The 22,377-nt window shown below is 34.0% G+C and overlaps 1 protein-coding gene across 7 annotated transcripts in view; it reads left to right on the plus strand.

Moving 5' to 3' along the window:
* LOC132696772 (protein daughterless-like) overlaps window positions 1–22,377 on the plus strand; it is a 114,871-nt gene that overhangs the window by 57,747 nt on the left and 34,747 nt on the right. The window contains exon 1 of one of the 7 annotated variants that reach the window (XM_060661837.1): window positions 8,420–8,715. The exons of the other annotated variants lie outside the window; for them this stretch is intronic. Within the exon in view, the coding sequence (XP_060517820.1) occupies window positions 8,638–8,715 (78 nt within the window). The 5' untranslated portion in view covers window positions 8,420–8,637. Of the gene's footprint in view, window positions 1–8,419; window positions 8,716–22,377 lie in introns of those variants that run through there. 7 annotated transcript variants of the gene reach the window in all.

A 22,377-nucleotide genomic window follows, 5' to 3' on the forward strand; every position in this document is an offset into this window, starting at 1 on the left:
GGACCCAAACTCATGCTCATCCAGCCACAAAATGATCTCTAATATTTCACTTTCCCAAGAAATCTATTCCGAAAGTCTGGTGAGGTTAATATTAGGTTAGCAGAGTAGAGTACAACAAATTGAACGCCAATACTTACGGGATATCTAAACGCGAACTTTTCTTTAACCTCAAATGACGATTCACTCTTATATTGGTGAAAGGTAAAGATTTCTATGGATTCTCGGTTTGGACAGGACGAAAAATATCAACTAGGCTAATAATCTTAATCTTAAAGAGCTCTTTAGACAACGTTAAATAAACCCTCTGTAGAAGCCAACAGTTCGATTCATTAACATCTATGTAGGAGAAATCTCGAAGATTTGTAAATAGTATCAACCACGTATTTACTTGGTTTTTATTGCGCGAAGTGAATAGAATTTTTAGAATTTGATGCCATTTGAGAAGCACATGATTGTGATCTATGTGGGGTAACCTTTTTTTAAAGCTAGCTCAATAGAATAAACGGCAGCACGGAAATACTTTGATCAATAATAATGTAAATAAGCCGTTCACTCATTATCATTACCGACTGAAAAACAACGTTGCGAGCGGACTGGTTCTTTGTCGGTGCCGCGGGCCTATGGAAAAAATTGCGGATTAGCAAATTAACCTGTTATGTAGATTATTCTACCGGGCGATCGCAAAATATTTCGTTAGACTCACCGATTTTCTACTCTGCATGTAATTGCTATTAATTTACACTTAGTTTGGCAACATTATTACATTACATTAGATTATGTATTGGTGGGTTGTATTCCGTTTCACAACAAAATTGAACATCAGCCACCATAACGTCAAATTATCGTTATACGAGCCAGAAAATCAATAAAAATACTTAGTCAAGTGCTAAAACAACATTCCATCCATCTCATTTAAATGGGAACTCAGTATTCCTTCTTTTGGACGCATTTTTGCATATCACAAATAATTACATCTTCTCCAAAGATTAAATATTTTAAGTTCTAATAAATATGACTTTACAAAGTACTTTCCACCTTTGCCTTCAACCGCTGGTTTTTAATTAAAGATAGTGTAAACTCCTGAAGATGTGAAGATGAGCACTCGAGCCCTCGAAACAAGTACTGACGTCTTGACGCCTTTTTATTAAAATGATTTTACATGTGGGCGAGGACAAGGTTGTTGTTTCTTTTCTCTTTAGTTAAATAGTTGATATGGGGTTGTCAATTAATTTTCTATGAAGTTTTTATTTGGCAAATTCGCATCTAAAGATTCAAAGCTCCTTAAATTCCCCAAGCAAACGGATTTGCCTGCTTCGAAAGCTAATATAGACAAGAGCTGTCATTCTATCAAGATTTAGCACAGTCAGAAGGGTTCTGGCTGGTAAATAAAACGTTGACTTAATCCTGTTTTACGAACAATGTGTTTACGCGAGTTGTGAATTAAATAATAAAAATAATAATATTAATATGCTTTTATTTTTTCATCCATTAATTACTTACTATAAACACTTCTCATCTATTTTTATATTTCTGGGCTGCACGATTTCTCGTCTTGACTCTGACATCGTAGCGCCTGCTCGCGATATGAGTGAAACATTCGAGCCGTCTCCCGAGAAGCGATGTCTGTGATCTCGCTCCGATTCCTGTTTTTGCCCGAGAATGCAGACGGGGCTGGACCAGGATCGGGCTTACTCCATTTGGCTCGCTCTTCACAGTACAGTTACCAGCTCCAGGAGCCAAGTTCAGTGTAAAAGTAATACCGAAATAACATGAGCATAATATATCAACAAATATTAAATTAGCTAAAAAATTATATATTATTGATATTACCTAAAAACCTGGCCTAGTTAGTTTACCTTACGTTCCCGAATAATGAAACTAATTAATACGACTTAGAATACATAATTTTATGATGTAGAGAGATGTGTCCTAAAATATAATTGTTGTGAGTTTGCGCAATACATATATTTTTTTAAGAAAGTTAGCAGATTGGTACATCTGCAATTTTAACAGTTTCTGACAAAATAATAATTGACATCTGTTTTTTTTTGTGAGAAGTCAAAATTGTTACCTGTTATATATTATTTTTTGATTACTCGCATTTTTTGTTATAGTTTTGTGAATTTTAATAGTAACAACTTGAAAATGAATAAATGAATGATTTAGTTAGTAACAAAAACCTGGAACATGAATTCAGATGTATTTTTTTAAGGACTACTTGATTTCAAGTAGCGATATGTTACATCGTGATCCACGTATTTTTTAAATAAACAAACTAACTGTCACTTCGTACCTTCAATAGTCTCCATATTCTACAAATATATTACTACTTTGTACTTTTTTTTACTCGTAATTGAAAGCACTCGTTGTATCGAGGCAAATAACGCAAAATCTGATTTTTTAAAGAATGTCAACATGACAGCATTTTCTCTAAAATGATGAAAAAACTTATGAAAAGTCGCTTATTGCAATTGTTGTTGGTTGATTGGTTTATTAGTTAAATTGGAAAATTTGATAATTAAGCTTAATTTAATTAAAACTTTAATTGAAGATAGAAATTAGTATGTCAAATTTAATAATGTTAAACGTGATTCACTGTCAAATCCATCGGGAGTGTCGCAGGGTTCGTCTTGAGGCAGCTATCTATAGCTATATATCGCAAAACTTAAAACTTGTCAATCTCAAAGCACGCTATTTTGTCTTCGCAGGTGCTTTATTCTTCACGGATTCAGACGAAAATGTTCCTCAGGAAATATGTTGATTGGGTTGTATAGTAGTAAATTAAAAAATAATACAAAATTTATGGTATTTAAGCAAAAAAATAAACAAAATGCCAAATTAAAGACAAATGTTTGGAGCAAGTGAATACATAAGCATTTGCGGTTAACTGTAGACGTCAAAGTTGATCTCTGCAATATTTAAATGTGAACGTTATATACGAATGTATATATCTACTTCCTAAATGGTGAATTTATAGCAAAGCAAATTGTCACAGGATGGAAAAGTTACATAACAAAATTTTAAAAATAGTATATAATTTTGACCGAAGTAACACAACTAGACTCTGCAAAGAACTAAATATTGCAACTAAATTTGAGTTCAATGTACCAATTTATGAGACGAGAATTATCTACAATGTATATCAGATTAAAACAAGAACCAATATAGGACTGTACAATCAATCCAATCATATCGTTAACGCATCAGGAACTTTCAATGATTTACCTAGTCCGTACATTTAAAGAAAACCGGGGTTGATGTTTTCCTTCAATTTTTGCATGTGGGTTTTCAATGTTCCACTAATGCATTTTTCGAAAATTTACGACTGAATGCAGCCTTGTCACTGAACAAAATGACATTTGAGAATTGTGGGTCATTTTGAATTTTTTCTAAAATTCCGCATAAAATTACTCTCAATTGCTCATCACCGTCATACAGTGCTTGAACCCTTTGAACATGAAAGGGCCGAAGATCATTTTCATGCATGACTTCCGAAACTGTAGAGCAAGCAATTCTTTCTTGAGCAGCAAGTTTTCTGGTACTCGTTGACAAGTCAGCCTCTACATTTTGAAGTATTCTTTCTTCTCTTGCAGCGGTTCTTTTATACCATGGAATCCCTTTATCATATTATCAGGTTGTTTTTTTTTTCTTAAAAAAATAATAAACAAATCGTTTCTTTTTATTCCTTCTCGACTGATGACTGATGACTGATGAAAACCCTGCCATAGGTACCAAATTTCAAATATTTTTTGTGCGGTATATTCAAAGATAAAAAAGTATTCAAAGTTAATTTTTTCGCCTGGGTTTTAAGCACTGATTTTGTTAAAAAAAGATTTGTTTAAACAGAAACACACATACCCTGATGTCTCCTTTTGCTTGGTTGATCGATGGTTTACAGGGTGTTGCCAAGCAATTGCCTATTTCATTTTGTGCAACAGATTACCCCGTCGCGCGAATTCTCAGCAGCAGAATAAAGTGTTTATGACTTTTTCCAAGATATTTTAACGCGCGACATTTCAGAAACCTTATGATCGGGGATTCCAACGGTCAAATGATAAGTAATTACGTCCGTTGCATTGTTGTGTCTGTGTGTGTGTGTTGTGTCATTATTATAGTACTGTGGTGGGCAAGCGAGAAAACAATGCGAAAGGCGAATTCGCTCTCGGTCACAAATGTTTAGCATTGTCGCTGCCAAGCAGTCTCGCACGTCGACTGAAAAGGCCTACGTCCAAATTGGTTGACCGGAAATCGCAGAAATCCTTTGTTCTCTGTTTAGCGGAAACCTGCTACATGCTGGCAAATCTGTAGTTTTTTTCTTGTATAATTTGAAAGCTGGTTCCTAACATCTCGCTCTGTTTTTTAAGAATCTATAAAAAAAACACTGGACTGGAAAAATCACAACTTTAAAAATGAATTCACAATACTAGGGGATACTAGGTATTCCTAATATGGCATACGTCCGATATTAAAAAAAAAACAAAAGTTAAAAAAAAAGAAATCAAAAAGATTTCTTATTTTAAAGAATAAAAAGAAGAAAATGGCCAAATATGCTTAAACATTTTTCTTGTTAATTTTTGAAGCTGTTTAAGGGATGACATTAATATTAGTAGTGTTTAATAATAGTTAATTTATTGAAGGGAAAAATCAAAACATAATGAGGAAAAATAATGAAAATAACGTTTATTTGAAAAGACTAATGATATTCCAGTGGAAGGCTTCTCATCAAAGCTCTTATTTACTGCAAGTTTAAATTTTTGCATTCTTCTCTTAAAGCATTTTCCAGCTCCTCAAGATTGTGTGGAGCAGTATTACGAGCTTTTATGCGCTTTCCTAAGTAGCCCAAACATGTGCGATTGAGTTTAGGTTTGGGCTAACTGCTGGCCAATTTGAAATTTGAATGTCAACCCTGTTGAAAGTATTCCATCGTGATTTTAGCAACATGCAGGTTAAGATTATCTTACATAAGGACGAAGTTATCGCCAATTATTGGAACAACTAGCACAGTACTAAGTCTGTGCCACCTACGAAATTTCTGAGTGCTCTTATCTTACACTGAACAAATCGCTCCCTTGCACGTCTCTAAACTGGAATACGTCTATCAAATCCGAAAAGTGAATTCCTTGGCTCATCCGTAAAATGAGTATCAACCAGGGTCGTTAATGTCCCAATTAACATGTTCTCTTGCGAACCTTAAACATGCCACAAGATGTGCTCCGGTTAACAACGCAGCATTCTGACTGAGAATTTCTAAACAAATTGACATATATCTGAACATTGCGGACTCTGAAGAGAGCAATTTCCAAGTGCGTTGCTGTAACATGACTTGTACGCAAAGTAAATAGCGCTCATCTACAGGGTTGGTGCACCCAGAATGTCCTGGAAGTGATCTTCTGTTGTAATTTCAAGTTTGTCCAAATATTCTTAACAGTCTAGAAATGGTTGAGTAGTTGATTCTCATAACTTCAGCAACATATTACTGTGATCGCCGATCTCCAATTAAGCCCATGATTTGGGCTGCTTGTTCTATCGTAGTTATTCATTTTAGGTCGGAATACTTTAATGCACATTTTTAATGGAAAAGCAAGCAAACCTACTGCACACAAGAAATTTTACGACGCAAATATTAAACAAAAAATAATATATTATGCAACAAGTGTGGTAAACAGCACTTGAGCCACGAGTTTATTTTAATAAACGAGTGACAAACGTCAAAAGTCAAGCCGTGCGGTAAAATATCCGAAAACACCCGATTGCTTCCAAACCGGTAATATCCCAGAAATGTCCGAAGTGGCTCGGATCCTTGGGAAACGAAACTGACGTGGTAAAGTGACGCTTGCCGCATGCTAGATCGATGTATAATTAGGTATTTTACAGAAGGGAGAAGAAAAATATTTTTAGTTCAAAACTTTTTATAAGTTTTTAAAATTATGCGATATTGGATGGATACAGAAACCATCAAAGTATTTAGTAAATATAAAAACAATAATAAAAAATCTGTTTAATAACCAATGCAAATTGATAGTTTGCTTATTAACCCGCTAGTTTCTTATCAATTAATAATCTGCCATTTTGCTAAAAAACGGCTGTAACCAAATGCTGGACGGAAGCCATTTTGTCGCGGAAGGGTACCTTGTTTCAGTTTAAAAAATGACAGATTTGTCTTACAAATTTTTTTCGAAAATTTTGGAAAACAATTAAAATTAAGATATTATCGGGGTTTCTCTTGTAAACAAAGCCAATCCAGGTACTCTGTTGCTTATAAAGAAGCAAACATTATGTGAATTTTGAGCCCTCAGAAAAAAACTCACCGCGTACGCGGCTTTAATTAAGTGTTTGTCGCTTGCTATTTCGCTTTCTATACCAATTGTCTTTTTGTTGTATCGCTTGCAAATTATCCAGACCAAAACATCGTATCCTGTCATCAACGTTTGAGTATGCAGGTGGACTGCCTCACTTATCGGTGATAAGGATGGTATCACGCAAGCGATGTATGCTCACAAATAAATCGTCAAATTGACTGATCGATTAAAGAGTTGCCAATTTATTTACTTATTAGAGCGGTCGATTTTACGTCGCAACAGTATCCGCATCCCGGAATAAAATTTCGTATCTGTTCTACGTGACCTTACAATAACGATTAATTTTACTATTATCGCTACTGTAAACTTACGTACTGGAAAAACCCGCATACTGGCGCACGGGGTAGTATGCCTTTAAAAGAATGAAATTTATTTTGTAGGTTATACAGGGTAAGTCTAAAATATGGGTCAATCCCTTAAGAATAGATTCTTTGTGTCAAAATATTGGGAATTTCATAATGCTTATCGCGATCGGTTGATAAATGCAGGGCCTTGCACACTATTTATAAAATAACGGTTTTGTTTATAAATCTCCGAGTTTTTCACATATTTTGTTCAATTTTTTCTCTTTTCATATAAAAATGGCGTGTGCGTATGGATGTGGTTGTGCGTTGGCGTGTGTGTGTAAACCAAAACTTACTTAATTAATTTATGAAATTGTCAATTTTATCTTAATTTTAATTAAAAAATTAAATTAAACTAAAAATTTAATCATACCAGGCAAACATGGAGGAATTATCCGAAATATAGTTTTAGGCTTCTCTAGGAGCCATGGGAAGCAGATTATAAAATTTCGGATCTAAGTAAATTATTGTCTGCTGATTAATAGCTCCATTGCTTTTATTGGCGATAAAATTTCTATGAATATTAGTTCTAGTTTTATAGTTATGATTGATTACTTTCTTACTAACTTTAGCATATTTTTTTCTCTGAAAAGTGACCATTCGTAAATAATTTTTTTTTAAATTTAATTGACACTAACCACACATTTTTAATTATAAAAAATAGGTATTTTAAACGTTTCACGTGTCTCTTCGTTAATACACATGCGCTTTCTGATCAGTGTATAATTGGGTATTTTACAGTAGGGAATAGCAATATAACTGGACAAGTTTGATAAATAGCACTATAGTGATCAGTTTGATTCGACTGCTTAATAAATAAGTGACTGAATAATCAATTTGTTCTGGGCAAAATGTGTGACGTGACCAACAGAACTGATAAACGTCAAAATAACATCCGTGAATAAAATCTGGCGACATTATAAGCTAATGGTCATTTTGCCTCCATAAGTGAGAATGAGTATTATTCACGACTCTGTTAACAGCTTATGTGTTTTTTGGAAAATAACGCAGCAACAAGATGTTACGTTGAAATTCATTTTTGCATTGTTCTTTCAACGTGGCAAAATTAAAAACACTGGCTATGAAGTTATATCACGTTGGAAATGGCAAATATATTATTCACCCCCCCCCCCCTCCATTCTAAGTTTTTATTTACTTGATTTTAGAATAATTAATACCTCATTTTCGCTATCGGTCTTTGTAATAGCGATGTCCAAAAATGTCTTTCCACGGTCAAAAGGTATTTTTCTCGTAACAAACAAGCAAAAGCAGACGTAGTACAAGGTGCACATTAAATCGAGGTTAAAAACTTCCTTACATTGACCCAAGCGTTTAATAATTATTATTACTTAGTTGCTTTAGAAAAGACTTTTCTTACAACCCATGTCGCTATGGTTAAAAACGAAATATTTTTTATTTTATTGCGAAAAATTAGAAATATATTTTGTTAGCATATGAGTTCAATTTCTTATTTACCTATACTTTGGAATATATAAAAATATTATCGATAAAAAAACCGGCGATGACCAGTACCAGACCAGCAACATTGTGGTCTGGTTGGTCCCGTTTGCGTTTGTTGCTGATGATTCCGGCCGGGCTCCGTACATAGTAGATATCGGCTGTTGGCTGGCGGGCGGACAGGAGAAGGGAAACGTCCACGCTGAGCTAGTAGCAGTCAGGTTATATTATTATTACATATTCATAGAACAACTACGGTTGGCATAAGGCGGAACGTCGCTCGACGTTGTAAATTTCGGCACTCGGTAATATCTAGTTTCCGCGTCTACGAGTCATCGTCCCCCTTTACCGCCGCGGCGCGTTTTCTGCCTCGCTTTCGTTTGTTTCGCACGAGAGTGCCGGGAAAAGGAAATCCGCATTATATACAGTGTCGTTCGTACCTCTAAGTGGAAATTCTTTGCGGTACGGATAACAAAATGGACTTTCAGAAACATTATGTGGGTGGCCAGTCTCCTTGGAAATTCAATCAGTTGCTGAACTTGGCGGACAGCGGAGTGAGTGCCAACCGATCAATCGCCTTTTTTTCTTTCATCTCGTCTCCAATAGGCGCTTTCTGTATTATTATGGCTGCTCCCGCTAAATCGGGTTAGCCGGTCGGATGGTTGGATTTCTATATACTAAAAGGGGTTTTAGTTGATACTTTATATTAGAAGAATACTTTTTTTTGCGACGCCATGATTAATCATGCGTGCCATTATTAACCAAGGAATACAGTGGTGGAAAAACCTATGTAAACTTTTCTGCAAATTGTGGCAGGTTTACATAATACTGTTTTTTTTTCAAATAAGTATGGAAACTTTTGTTATTCTTTGGAGAAGTATTTTTCTGTTGATATTTACATTGGATTTGAATACGCTTCCATTCCAGTTATGTTTTTCTCAATAAACCATTCTTTCACTAACTTAATGTTTCAGACCATTCTGCTGTTGAAATCGCCATCGCAATGACATCTCTTTTGCAAATAGTGGAATTTCGTTTTTAATTTTTCTGTATGATTTTCGGTGGTCGAGGTTCAATATTCTTATAATGGTTATAATCAATAACTATTTTAACACCATATTTGCACCGTACAATCAACAATGAATAATATAAAACACAAATTATTTCCATACTTATGTCCAACCACAAATCCCTTATCGCAAAAAAAAACAAAAAAAAATGTATGAAAATAGAAGCTCTGGCTTACTTCAAACATTATTAAGTTTCCATACTTTTTTCCGCCCCTTTTTATACTAGGTTCTACCTGAGACTGAACATAAGATAGGCCCTGCTATTCAGTACAGTACAATCAGAGAAAAGGTGTAATTAAGTGCTAGGTAAATCATCAAATTGTCAATAGCGGTGCATGTGAAGGTGAAATAAAGCGAAGAATTGCACTAGCTCGAACAGCCGTAACTAAGTTAAGTAAGATCTGGAGAGATACAGCCATCACTAAAAATACCAAACTAAGATTGTTGAGTTAACTTGTGTTCCCCATTGCCACTTATGGAGGTGAAACCTGGACGATCAAGAAGAACGATGCAAGGCGGATAGATGTCTTTGAAATATCCGTTCTTCAAGAACTAAACACTGAACTAAATCTGTCAAAAACGATAAATCGAAGCTTTCTAACATTCATTGGCCATATTGCAAGAAAACAACGGGCTCGTTGCAACTACTAATAGTCGAAGGAAAGGTAGAAGGAAGACGGCCGCGTGGAAGGTCACCCAAAAGATGGATAGATCAAACCAAGGATCTTATCGGCCATGGCCTTCATGAAACCGTAATCATGGCTCAGAATAGAACGGAATGATACAATACCCTAAGCACTGCTTCAAGAGCATCATAGTCACTAATCCCTTCTTAGGGAAGTGGACTAAAGAGAGAAAAACAGTTGTGAATTTCATTAGATATCAAAAACTATGTTGCATTTTCATCTAGTCTGGCAATGTCGGGTCAATTACATTCTGAATATGATAAATATGCATGACCAAAGCCGTCTATACAGGGCTTTCGAAAAATAGAAGTATTTAAGAAGGCGATTCCTTGTTCAAAAATATCAAAAAAAGTTTTTATAAACATGTGTTCCCGAATATAGAGTTTTCAAAATGTATATTTATATATTATGTTATATTAATATATTTAAACAAATTTTACTCGATTCCGTTTAAATTTGACAATATTATTGGTGTGCTAAGAGCCTAATTTAACCCTAACAGATTTTTGTTTCGCATATGATGCATAGACTATGGGCGACTTTGGCATGATGTATGTATGACAAATATGCGCAATGATAATTAACGCGATCCTTGCGATATTTTGTTTTGCAAAATTTTTGAATATTTAGCATTTACTATTTAGAAGGTGCTCCATACATTAGCCTAAAATTTTTTGCAAAACTCCGCCAGTCGTGTACCTTACGGGATGCCAGAAATCAACAGCACCAGACTTTAAAAAATATGATATTATATATAGATGGAAATAGGTCTTCATATTTCTTTCGGCGGTCTCGAGAAAACCCGTCCAATTCGGTTTTAATCATCTTAATTTAATATACCTTGTAATTCCTATTGTAACGGAATAAGCAATGTTAATTTCCTTTAGAACATTTAATGCATACATTTAATCAGTTTTTTGTTTATTAATTCACCAAATTATAATATAATTTTTGACGAATATGTTGCAGTTGATCAATGTTATATTGATTAATTTAAGTATGCTAAAGCTTTTCTGTTTTAACGCTTATAACCGAAAACTTGCTTTCTTAAAAAATACCACGTGACGTGATGTTAATGTTTAACGTTTTCTGGGGTAGGTATTTCGCTTAGGTTGCGCGAACTAAAAGTAGCCACATCTTTCATATAGAATAAAGATATTCTCATTTCCATCTATTGGAATAGATTTATGGTCTTTTGCCCCGGTGCGTCGTCCGCCGCCTTTTGCTGCGGCTTAGCTTCTGTCAACTTACATTTTAATATCTTTATATTTATTGTTCTTCGTTCCTTCTTGATACATATTTCCTGTGTGGTGCCGTAACTTTGCCCTGATTTCGCCGTTTGGGATTTTGCCTGTGTGTACGGACAGAATCGTATTAGCTTTAAATACTTCTGGGCAACTTAAAAAACATTAAGAGAAAAACAAAGGTAACATTTACTGCACAATTATCGAAACCATGTGTATATAGGGAGCAGAGACCTGCGAATTGAACCGCAGAAACCAACAGAATTCGCATGCATGAAATTGATTATTGGAGGGAAACTAGCGAATTCTCAATGCTGGATCATGTGAAAAACGAACAAATTGTCGATTGTCGAAGTCAGCAATGACATAAACGGCATTTAATGTCATCATTTCAGATGGTATGGCCACCTTGAAGTTATTGAAGAAAATCCCTGACTAACGAAGATTTAGGAATGGATTCCCCAGAAAGAAGAAAGCCTATAGACCACCGCATAATTGGAAGAAAGACGTAAAAGAGGCGATGAAAGTCGTCTAAATTAGGGTAACTGGCGGTGGACGTCGAGAAGCGAAAGATGGCAGCAGCAGTAGAAAATTTGCGGCATATATCTCTAGTTTCTTAATAGCTATAAAATCATTAGTTGAACTTTATTATAACATTTTTAAATTATTTTCTTGATATAAGTGTCCATTTTAGTATCACCAACTTAAACGTTATTCAGTTCGGATTTTTGCCACGTTCCACTGTTTACCGAGTGGTGATACAATTGGGTACTGTGAACAATAGCACAAGCACTCTGCAAGTTTCAGTTACTAGTTGAGCCAATTAATTTTGTCAAAGTAAATGAAACGAAACATTTGATTCAAGTTTGTCATTTGCGGTTGTATTGTCGAATCACTTTTCGGTTTTTGATGCACACAGCAAAAGATCTCACAAGAGAACCTACTTTCTTTAGTTCGTAGTTACCTTCAAGAGGAAGGTAAAGCTGCAATGGCTATGTGGAATACAGAAGAAATTTTGAGGTGTTTCTCTATTTCTTTTTGGGCGCTCGCACTTAGAGACTCGAAAATTTGTTATGTCTAAAGGTATAATACCAGTACTTGGATTACTCCCAAAATAAGGTTTTTCTCGAGTTTAGGATTATAATAAAATAGATAGAAGATTTAGTTAAAAATCTACATTTTTGTTATCGCTTGATTTTTTTTTTGTAGGGAGCTGGCGCATTTTTAGACTAAGGAGCTGAAAATTTTATCAATTTAGTCATATTATATTATTGTCAAAAAGTATAATAAACTTATTGTTGTTGAGTGTACTTAAGGCTATACAGCGTGAGTTGACGAGGTGGGTAATCACACATTCTTTGTGTGAAAATATTGAGACTTCCGATATGCCATTTTTCATTTTCGTGTCCGGTTTCTATTATACATTGTTGAATTTTATTTAAAGAATACCGTTTTTAATTATAAATCTTCCAGTTTTTCACATATTGTGTTAAAACTTCGTATGTCCTGCTAAGTTGCACTTTTCATGTTAATTTTGTAAATTTAAAGAAAAAAATAGTTTCCTGTATCCTATTACCTCCTCAAATTTTCTGGATTTACGCCTATGATTTTAAAACTTACTTCGAAAACGCCTTTGAATATTTTTTTTCTCTATAATTGTGTTTTCACAATGAGAACAAATTCTTAGGTATAAAAATTAATTAATTAAATTAAAATAATTTTACAAATTTGCGCGCGTTTCTCGTCTCTTCTGGATACTCAGTTCACACACAGTTTTTCGGGGTTTATGAAAGATTCTGTTTATGCGATTGCCATTACTAGAGAACAACGTTTGATACATTGAAATTTCTAAACTGCTATAAAATTTAAACAAAAACCCAGTAGTTATTCAAAAAAATAGTTTTTCACTTATTTAAATTGCGTATTAATTTCTTTAAATTTTCATTAAACTACCTAATTTTTATATTTAGGATTTTTTGGGAGCGTTATATAATTTTACTTATAATCGTTTTTTTTTACCTTTTTATGTATTAATTGTTGTACGGGTGGTCAATTACGAAGCTTAATTAATTAATTAAAACAATAACTAAACTCAAAAAAACTTAATAAAAATTTTCAGCATTTGCCTTAGCAAAAAACTTAATAACAATTTTCAGCATTTTCCGTTAGCTGCTTTAGTTATGTTTTTTCACTCAAAGTCTTTACAACAATTACTTTTCGACGTATGGCAGCCGGGGACAATGTCTCAAAAACTAATAGTGTCATTAAAAATACACAAGGGAGAAAAAATTATGCAAAATAAGTTTATTAAACGAAATAGAGCAATAGATTTTTTTTTGGGGTGGAGGGGGGTTAATAATAGGTAATAATAGGTTAATTCGTAAACCGTTTTTATTTACAAAGTTTTTAGGTTTTAGTTTATTTTAGAAATCCATCTATTATTGTATTATTAATACAAGGACGACCTGCCCGAGAACACTATCTTCCGGGGCTTACGACTCATCGTCAACAGACATATTAGTACACTATCCATGCAGGTGCTAATTTCTGTTTTGACCGAGACATTCGGAAATTCTTTTAGTGTCCTCGAAAGTTTGGCTAACAAGCTCAGCGCGCAGATTTCTATAAATAAAATACGAGTTTTTCTCTTATATTAATGGAATTTATATTGCCGCATTAAATCCTAACGTCGAAGCAGTGTTCGGCTATAATGCGATAAATTCAAACCAAATTAAGAGTAGTAGGCAAAAATCGCAATTAACGCGATCCGATTACGATAGGAGATTATTTTCCAATCAAATCGATGCAATCACAATCATCCATTGTTATCAAGGGAAGGTTCGGGTCCTGTTTAAACGTATGTCTGTCTTTAAAGGTCCCTACAGACGGACGGTTAAGACCGTGCCAATTCATGTGTATTACAAAACGTATACTAGTTCTTCGTACAAACGCACTTACAAAATCTCCAGTTTTACTTATTATTTGAGCGATGTCTAGAAAGTAAATAAAAAAAAATCGAAAACCGTTATAATCTATTATCATATCTGAAATACCTTCTCCAATAGCATATATTTGTTTTTTTTTGTCTTCAACATTTCTTCAACATTTTTGATATTCTCCTGTTATAGTTTTCTAGTAAGAGAGATCGTCCTTATCATTTGCAATTAATATTAATCATCTGCAAATTGTAATTTGTATAAAGTGGTATCTTAACTCGATGCATATTGGTAGATATTTTCTTTTCCATTCTTGCTCGAAAACCACACTGTTCTTTCTCTTCACCTGTATGCTTGTTCTATCGGGTCCTGTTAAGCTCTTCCCTAAATCCTGCTAAAGGTACAGGTTCCAGGCTATAGTTTGAGCAGTCTTGTTTATGCACTTTTTTATGCAATAATAAATTAAAGTGCTTATGTTATATTATTTTTAGTTTGCATATTGCTGCAAAATCTAACACAACAAATGCCAATGCACAAAAAGTGCGGATGGTCCAATTTGTGTCAACTTTCGACAAGACAGACAGTTTGACCCTGTCTGTTACACTTCTTTAAAGACGGTAGTTCGAGCAGCACCCAACAAAATATCAGATACATTGATCTCTGCTCTCGTTCACAATGAAACAATCAAAGCGGCTGTCTTTTTTCTTTCGCCACTAAATGAACCCCCATATCTCGAGTTTCTGCTTTCAAGTAGTCAAGACTTCCGCGATAGGAGGCGGACGCCTTCTTGGATTTTCTCTTTTAAAACGCCACCTAAAATTCAACTGGTCTTTGAGCTCCTCAAATTTTTCATATTAATGATCATAACTGGTTTGTCGTTCGATTAGGATGCTATTTATAAATATCGAACAAGACGGTTACGGCTGGATGATATATAAATCGTGTGGGATCATCTTGCTCGAAATAGATCCCTATTAAAAATCATTTTGACGAGTGCGTAATAGCGGGAAGTTGTTAGCCGCCGTTATTTTTAAATGATAATAATAATAATAAAGATAATATTAATATTAATAATAATAACACTGCTTTATGCACCCTAATTGTAGAAAATACTTAAAAAAGATGTCCAAAAGCCGAAATAGTTCATAGTAATAGTAATAAAAATTCGAAAATTAATTAATTATCTTTCCCTATCTTTCTGTTCAAAAACAGTACAGAGTAGGTCAAATTTAATATCACACAAGTGAGCAATATGGTTGAAGTTTTGACACATTTGATAAATTGGTGATCTGTGATCAGATTGGTCACATTCGCTCCAGTAAGGACGGACAGTCTGTACAATTATTAACGAGTTTATACAGTGTGACCATAGATGAACAAGTCCGTCTAACGCTTGGTCTAACCTTAAGAGACTCTATGTCAAACAATTGGAGTATCAAAAGTTGATTTTATAATATTCATGTATGTTAAAGTGTAAATATTTTAAGAATTTACGATGTTTGTTTGCTAATGTCCAGAAAGGTCTTTAGGTTCTCCGCCAACAATAAATGAGGTAAGTTTGACATAATGGATAGATAAATCGCTGATGCAAATCAAAAAAAGTAAGCGACCCAATCAAAAGATGGTGTATTTGTAGCATTTCACAGGCATCATCGTTTTCAGTTAATGATTTGCCATCTCATTCGAAAGTTACATAGTATGGAAGATTCTATCATCGAAGTAAATGCTCTGTAGACTCAAAACATTATTTATGGCTTTGAATTTAAATAGGAAGGTCTATTCAGAAAAATCGAAATATACGCTGGTTGCTATTATATATGTATATACATACACTTTGATATATGTTTATTACTCTAAATGTCTGAAACTTTTGCATAGAAATTTTATATTATTAATTCACAATTATAGTTAGGAGGTTCTAATCCACAGACATTACACATACCGAATTGTTTTATTTGAGTCTACATATCGTTGGTCTCAATTTTTATTTTCAAAAAATATTTAAAATCCAAAGCAAAAAAACATTTTAATGTAACTAATTTCGGTTTCTAAGTCAAATGAAAATTGCGTATTTCCATTAAAAAAAAAATCATGTTTTTATGTTCAGAAAAACATTTACAATTCAGAGCAAACATCAGTTTCAATGTAACTGATTTCAACTATTCTAAAGCCCGGAAAATGGAAATGATGGATTGTAGCAAAAAAAATCAAATCTAATTTTATGTTTTATATTCAAAAGTTTCATTTTTGTAAACTCCACAAGTCTACAACCGAGCACGCATCACGTAGTCCCGTTCCACCGCATATGTGTAGAACCAAGATTTTTCCCTCTAACGGATCCTGCAAAAACGTTCCCGCCAAAACTTATTGTATAGTCCCGGCCTTATACGCAAGAATTTTTTTTTTTTGGTCAAATGTTTTATGTTTGTGTGTATGTGCCGACGAGTTTATTTGTCGTAGTTTTCAGGGTCTTTTTACCTAGTTGATATTTTTCGTCCCGTCTCACCAATGTATTCTCAGTCGCATATATAAGGAATGCTGTAAACTTCTGGTGTTTCAAATGATATTTTGTCTTTGGTGGATCGATGATTGGTTGAGAATTTGGAAATGTGATAAATCTGATTTTAATATTATATTTTTAAAGAACTTTTGATCAGTGTGGGGTTGCTTTTGAACTGCTGCTTTCCTTAGAAGGCTATGGTGAAGTGCATTTTGTAAATAATTTTGGGTTCAGTGATTCGGGTTGAGATAGTTTTACGGCTCTGTAAAGAATAGAGTTGATAACCGATGATTTTTTGTTCGGATGGTGATGTGACAAGGTATTATTTTCTATTAATAAGAATATCTAAAAATGGAAGTTTCTTTGAAAAATTAATTTTTTATATACTTTATTCAATCATGCATAATGTTAAAGTAAGTAGTTGAAACTATTTTTGAAAGATTCTTAAGCAACAATTCATTTTCCAATTTTGCTGTGGTTCTCAAGTGAATTGCATAAGACTATTACACATCCCGAAAGTGCGAGAAAAAGTAGGAAAATTCCGAGTCCAGCCGTAGATGCAAAAAGCAATGAACGAAACAAATAACGTTTCTATATATTCATTTTTTCGTACTGTTAGATAAAGAAAAACAACTATCATGGGATAATGGCACTTATCACCAGATCTGTCGTAGTATCGAGTGGGCTCTTCCTTCTCTGACGTCAATCAGATCACAATCGACGATGATTTGAGAAACAAACATTTTCAAGTATACTCTATTTCAAAACATTGCGATCGTGACATGGGCCAGAAATCGAATTGGCCAGCAAAAATTTGAAATACAAATTGGTTCTCTGCCATTTTCAGTTTTATCGCAATATTTTCTGAATAATATTTTTCTCATATGCAACTTTGCCATGATTTGAGTTGCCATGTATCTTCATACCCTTGCAGAAATCAAGATGGTGAAATTAAAATAATTGTAAGTGTGTCACTCGAGACCATATTGCTATTAGATAATAATTGTGCCTGTAAAATCGATGCGCTTCAGGTGGCAATGATATTTTCCTAAAACTGCCTCTAAATTTCACGAACTGACTTACACTTTATGTCGGTTTCCTTCCCAACGTCGATCTCCACACACCTAACTCATTTTCTAAAAACGTTTAGCGGGATCTGAGCATATTTTGGAAAAATAAGTTTCAGAATCAGTTTCGTGTTCGCTGATATAGTCGTTTCAGCTAAAATCACTTCTGCTTCTAACACACTCTGAGCCCATTGTTACAAACGAGGATCATTACTATCAAGTTTTATTATTATAACAAGAGGACTCTTACCGATTCAAGCCCGACTCTCTCAATGTATCCCGCTTTAAAAATACGTTGGGGTCTGTTTGACGCCGCCTTACCGGCTAGGGGTTAAATTACGGTCTACGGGTATGCCATAAGACTATTAAGTCCCTATACAGTTCAATTAGTGAGCATAGTTCCTCTTTCTTTATATACCTAAATATGTAGACGAATATCAGCAGACCACACTACCTCTCTACTCGTTCGCGTCTTTGAAACACGAGCGGCTAAATTACAAATTTAGCAGGACACGTTGTTTCATGTTATGTTATGTTACTCAACATCTTTACTGACTACAACAATGGAAACATCTGGCAAGTTGTATACCAGCAAAATTTGCTATTATGCATATGCATATATATATATATATATATATATATATATATATATATATATATATATATATATATATATATATATATATATATATATATATATATATATATATATATATATATATATATATATATATATATATATACAGTGTGTCCAAGATAAGGATGCACAGCATGGGGATCTCGGAAACTATAAGAGATACAGTGTCGGTTAAATTAGACAAAAGTTGCGCATTTTGATACCGAACAAGATCCCGTTTTACAAATTTGAAAATTCCAAGCCGTTCCGGAAATATCCGAGAAAAACCGAAATATTGCGATTTCGTTTTTATTATTTTTTAAAGCTATTTGAAAAGATATGAAAAAACGGAAAACACTTTTCCATTGGCACTTTTTAATCTCTCCAAATTGACGTTAACAAATTTTCATTACAGCGTTTCGATTCCATGGAACCACCATCAACTTTGATTTTTCTTATGGGACGGAAAAAAAGTACACACAGTATTAGGTTGTGCTTTTCATTGCGAATTCAACGATGTACGATACAATATGGTTACTTATGTTTATATCCAGAAAAATGGATTTTTAATACATTTCAGCATTTAAATGGAGTAGGCCATGACAAAATGACATCCAGTCAATTTCAATGACACATTAATGTTATTTGTCTTTGTTATCAGTCGATCATAAGTTTATTCCTTTAGTTATTGTTTTTGTATTTTTATTGTTGTTATCTTTTTCTAATTTATTTTGTTCTACAATGAAGGGAGGTAATTTTACAAACGAAGAAAAATGTGATATGCTGTCTTGCTACATCTGATGCCAAAGAAATTGTGTGGAAGCCGAGCGTATGTATTCTAACAAATACCCAGAGCGGAGACAACCTGACAAGAGTATTTTTCGGCGTTTGTTATTTAATCTGAAAGAATATGGATCATTTAAGAAGCCTGCATTATCCCGACAAAAACCTTCCAATGAAGAAAACCAATACATTGTTCTACAATCTGTTATCGAAAATCCACAAACTTCTACCAGAGAAATTGAAGACCAGAATGGGGTAGCTAAATCTACAGCTCAGTTTATTTTAAGGAAAAATGAATTTAAGCCTTACAAATTCAGAATATGTCAAGGATTAAAACCGGGTGACGACGAACGACGTAGACATTTTTGTGAGTGGTATACCAGGATGTGTGATGAGAGTTTTAATTTTCCATATAAAGTGATTTGGTCTGATGAAAGTATGGTGACCAATAACGGTATTTATAACAGGCGCAATACACACTATTGGTCGCAACAAAATCCACGTGTTAATAGACTATCCAGACATCAAGTTCGCTTTGGGTTTAATATTTGGTGTGGGATTTTTGGTAGCAAGATTATAGGCCCTATTTTCTATAATAATTCCTTAACTTCCGAGCGGTACCTTGACATCTTGAGGCACGATTTAGAAGATGCCTTAGATGATTTACCGCTAGGCGCTGTGCAAGGCTGCTGGTTCCAACAAGATGGTGCCCCAGCCCATAACTCCAGAGAAGTTCGCCAATATTTAACTGAACGGTTTGATGGAAAATACATTGGGACTTACAGTGAAACACCTTGGCCTCCAAGGTCCCCGGACTTAACTCCCTTGGACTTTTTCTTATGGGGCTACATAAAAAATGAGGTATTCAAAGAATGTTTTGACAACGAGGAACAATTACGTCAATCAGTACGAGCAGCGTTTAATAAAATTACTCCTGAAATGTTAAGTCGTGTTTTGGAGTCTACCGTGAGACGGGCGTACTTATGCCTAGAAAATGGAGGTCATTTATTCGAACATTTGTTATAGAATTTGTTTTTCATTAACTTGTTGGATTTAGTTGTTATGTTAAATGAACAGTTAGAGTTAGTAAATAAATAAACACATTAACTCGAACTTGTCAACCATTTTCTTTTGCCTTTCATCGTTCGGATCTCATGGCCTACTACAATAAAATACTAGAAATGTATTAAAAAGCCATTTTTCTGGATAAAAACATAAGTAACCGTATTGTATCGTACATCGTTGAATTCGCAATGAAAAGCACAACCTAATACTGTGTGTACTTTTTTTCCGTCCCATAAGAAAAATCAAAGTTGATGGTGGTTCCATGGAATCGAAACGCTGTAATGAAAATTTGTTAACGTCAATTTGGAGAGATTAAAAAGTGCCAATGGAAAAGTGTTTTCCGTTTTTTCATATCTTTTCAAATAGCTTTAAAAAATAATAAAAACGAAATCGCAATATTTCGGTTTTTCTCGGATATTTCCGGAACGGCTTGGAATTTTCAAATTTGTAAAACGGGATCTTGTTCGGTATCAAAATGCGCAACTTTTGTCTAATTTAACCGACACTGTATCTCTTATAGTTTCCGAGATCCCCATGCTGTGCATCCTTATCTTGGACACACTGTATATATATATATATATATATATATATATATATATATATATATATATATATATATATATATATATATATATATATATATATATATATATATATATATATATATATATATATATATATATATATATATATATATATATGCATATGCATAATAGCAAATTTTGCTGGTATACAACTTGCCAGATGTTTCCATTGTTGTAGTCAGTAAAGATGTTGAGTAACATAACATAACATGAAACAACGTGTCCTGCTAAATTTGTAATTTAGCCGCTCGTGTTTCAAAGACGCGAACGAGTAGAGAGGTAGTGTGGTCTGCTGATATTCGTCTACATATTTAGGTATATAAAGAAAGAGGAACTATGCTCACTAATTGAACTGTATAGGGACTTAATAGTCTTATGGCATACCCGTAGACCGTAATTTAACCCCTAGCCGGTAAGGCGGCGTCAAACAGACCCCAACGTATTTTTAAAGCGGGATACATTGAGAGAGTCGGGCTTGAATCGGTAAGAGTCCTCTTGTTATAATAATAAAACTTGATAGTAATGATCCTCGTTTGTAACAATGGGCTCAGAGTGTGTTAGAAGCAGAAGTGATTTTAGCTGAAACGACTATATCAGCGAACACGAAACTGATTCTGAAACTTATTTTTCCAAAATATGCTCAGATCCCGCTAAACGTTTTTAGAAAATGAGTTAGGTGTGTGGAGATCGACGTTGGGAAGGAAACCGACATAAAGTGTAAGTCAGTTCGTGAAATTTAGAGGCAGTTTTAGGAAAATATCATTGCCACCTGAAGCGCATCGATTTTACAGGCACAATTATTATCTAATAGCAATATGGTCTCGAGTGACACACTTACAATTATTTTAATTTCACCATCTTGATTTCTGCAAGGGTATGAAGATACATGGCAACTCAAATCATGGCAAAGTTGCATATGAGAAAAATATTATTCAGAAAATATTGCGATAAAACTGAAAATGGCAGTAGTTCCACTTCTGTTTGCGATTTTTATATCCAGGTTTACAACACCAGTTGTGTGATTATCGTATTTATTACACTCAACTGTGCTTTTCTTTTTCTGAGAAATGACATTTACGAAGAAAACATCAGTTTTAATTCTGATTTGAGTAGATTTTGCGATTCTTTTGCTCAACTTATGCTCGTCGTACTTAATCTTAATAAATCCCCAGTAATGATATTTGAATTGATCATATTAAAAACAACGTAAAATTGTCTATGAAGAAGTCTGTTTTACCTTTTTGTAGCATTTGGAAAAGTTTAGGACTTACTCTAAGTTCTCGGCTAAAATTTAGAGACCACGTTACAAGCAAATTAAATATTGCATATAGTAATCTAAAATTAATTTGTGGAAGCGGTTACTGTCGCTCACGAGATACTAAAAGGCCTCTTTACGATACTCTAGGGCTATTACATTCATGCATTCGATAGATAATATAGAGAAGTATCGTATTCAAAAAGTTCGTATTCAAAAAGTTCAAAACTTCCGTCTTAGTCTGGTATATGGAGTTCGACGTACAAATCATATCTGCACTATATCTGGCTAGGTCAGGCTGGTTGAATCAATATAAACTTCACGACCTGTTATTTTATTACAAAATCATTCAATGTGTGACACCGCCCTATCTGCAACGGACGAATCAACGATAGAGTAACATTAATTAT

Source organism: Cylas formicarius, unplaced genomic scaffold (genome assembly GCF_029955315.1).
Source record: "Cylas formicarius isolate icCylForm1 unplaced genomic scaffold, icCylForm1.1 PGA_scaffold_10__41_contigs__length_53128322, whole genome shotgun sequence".
Lineage (NCBI taxonomy): Eukaryota > Metazoa > Arthropoda > Insecta > Coleoptera > Brentidae > Cylas > Cylas formicarius.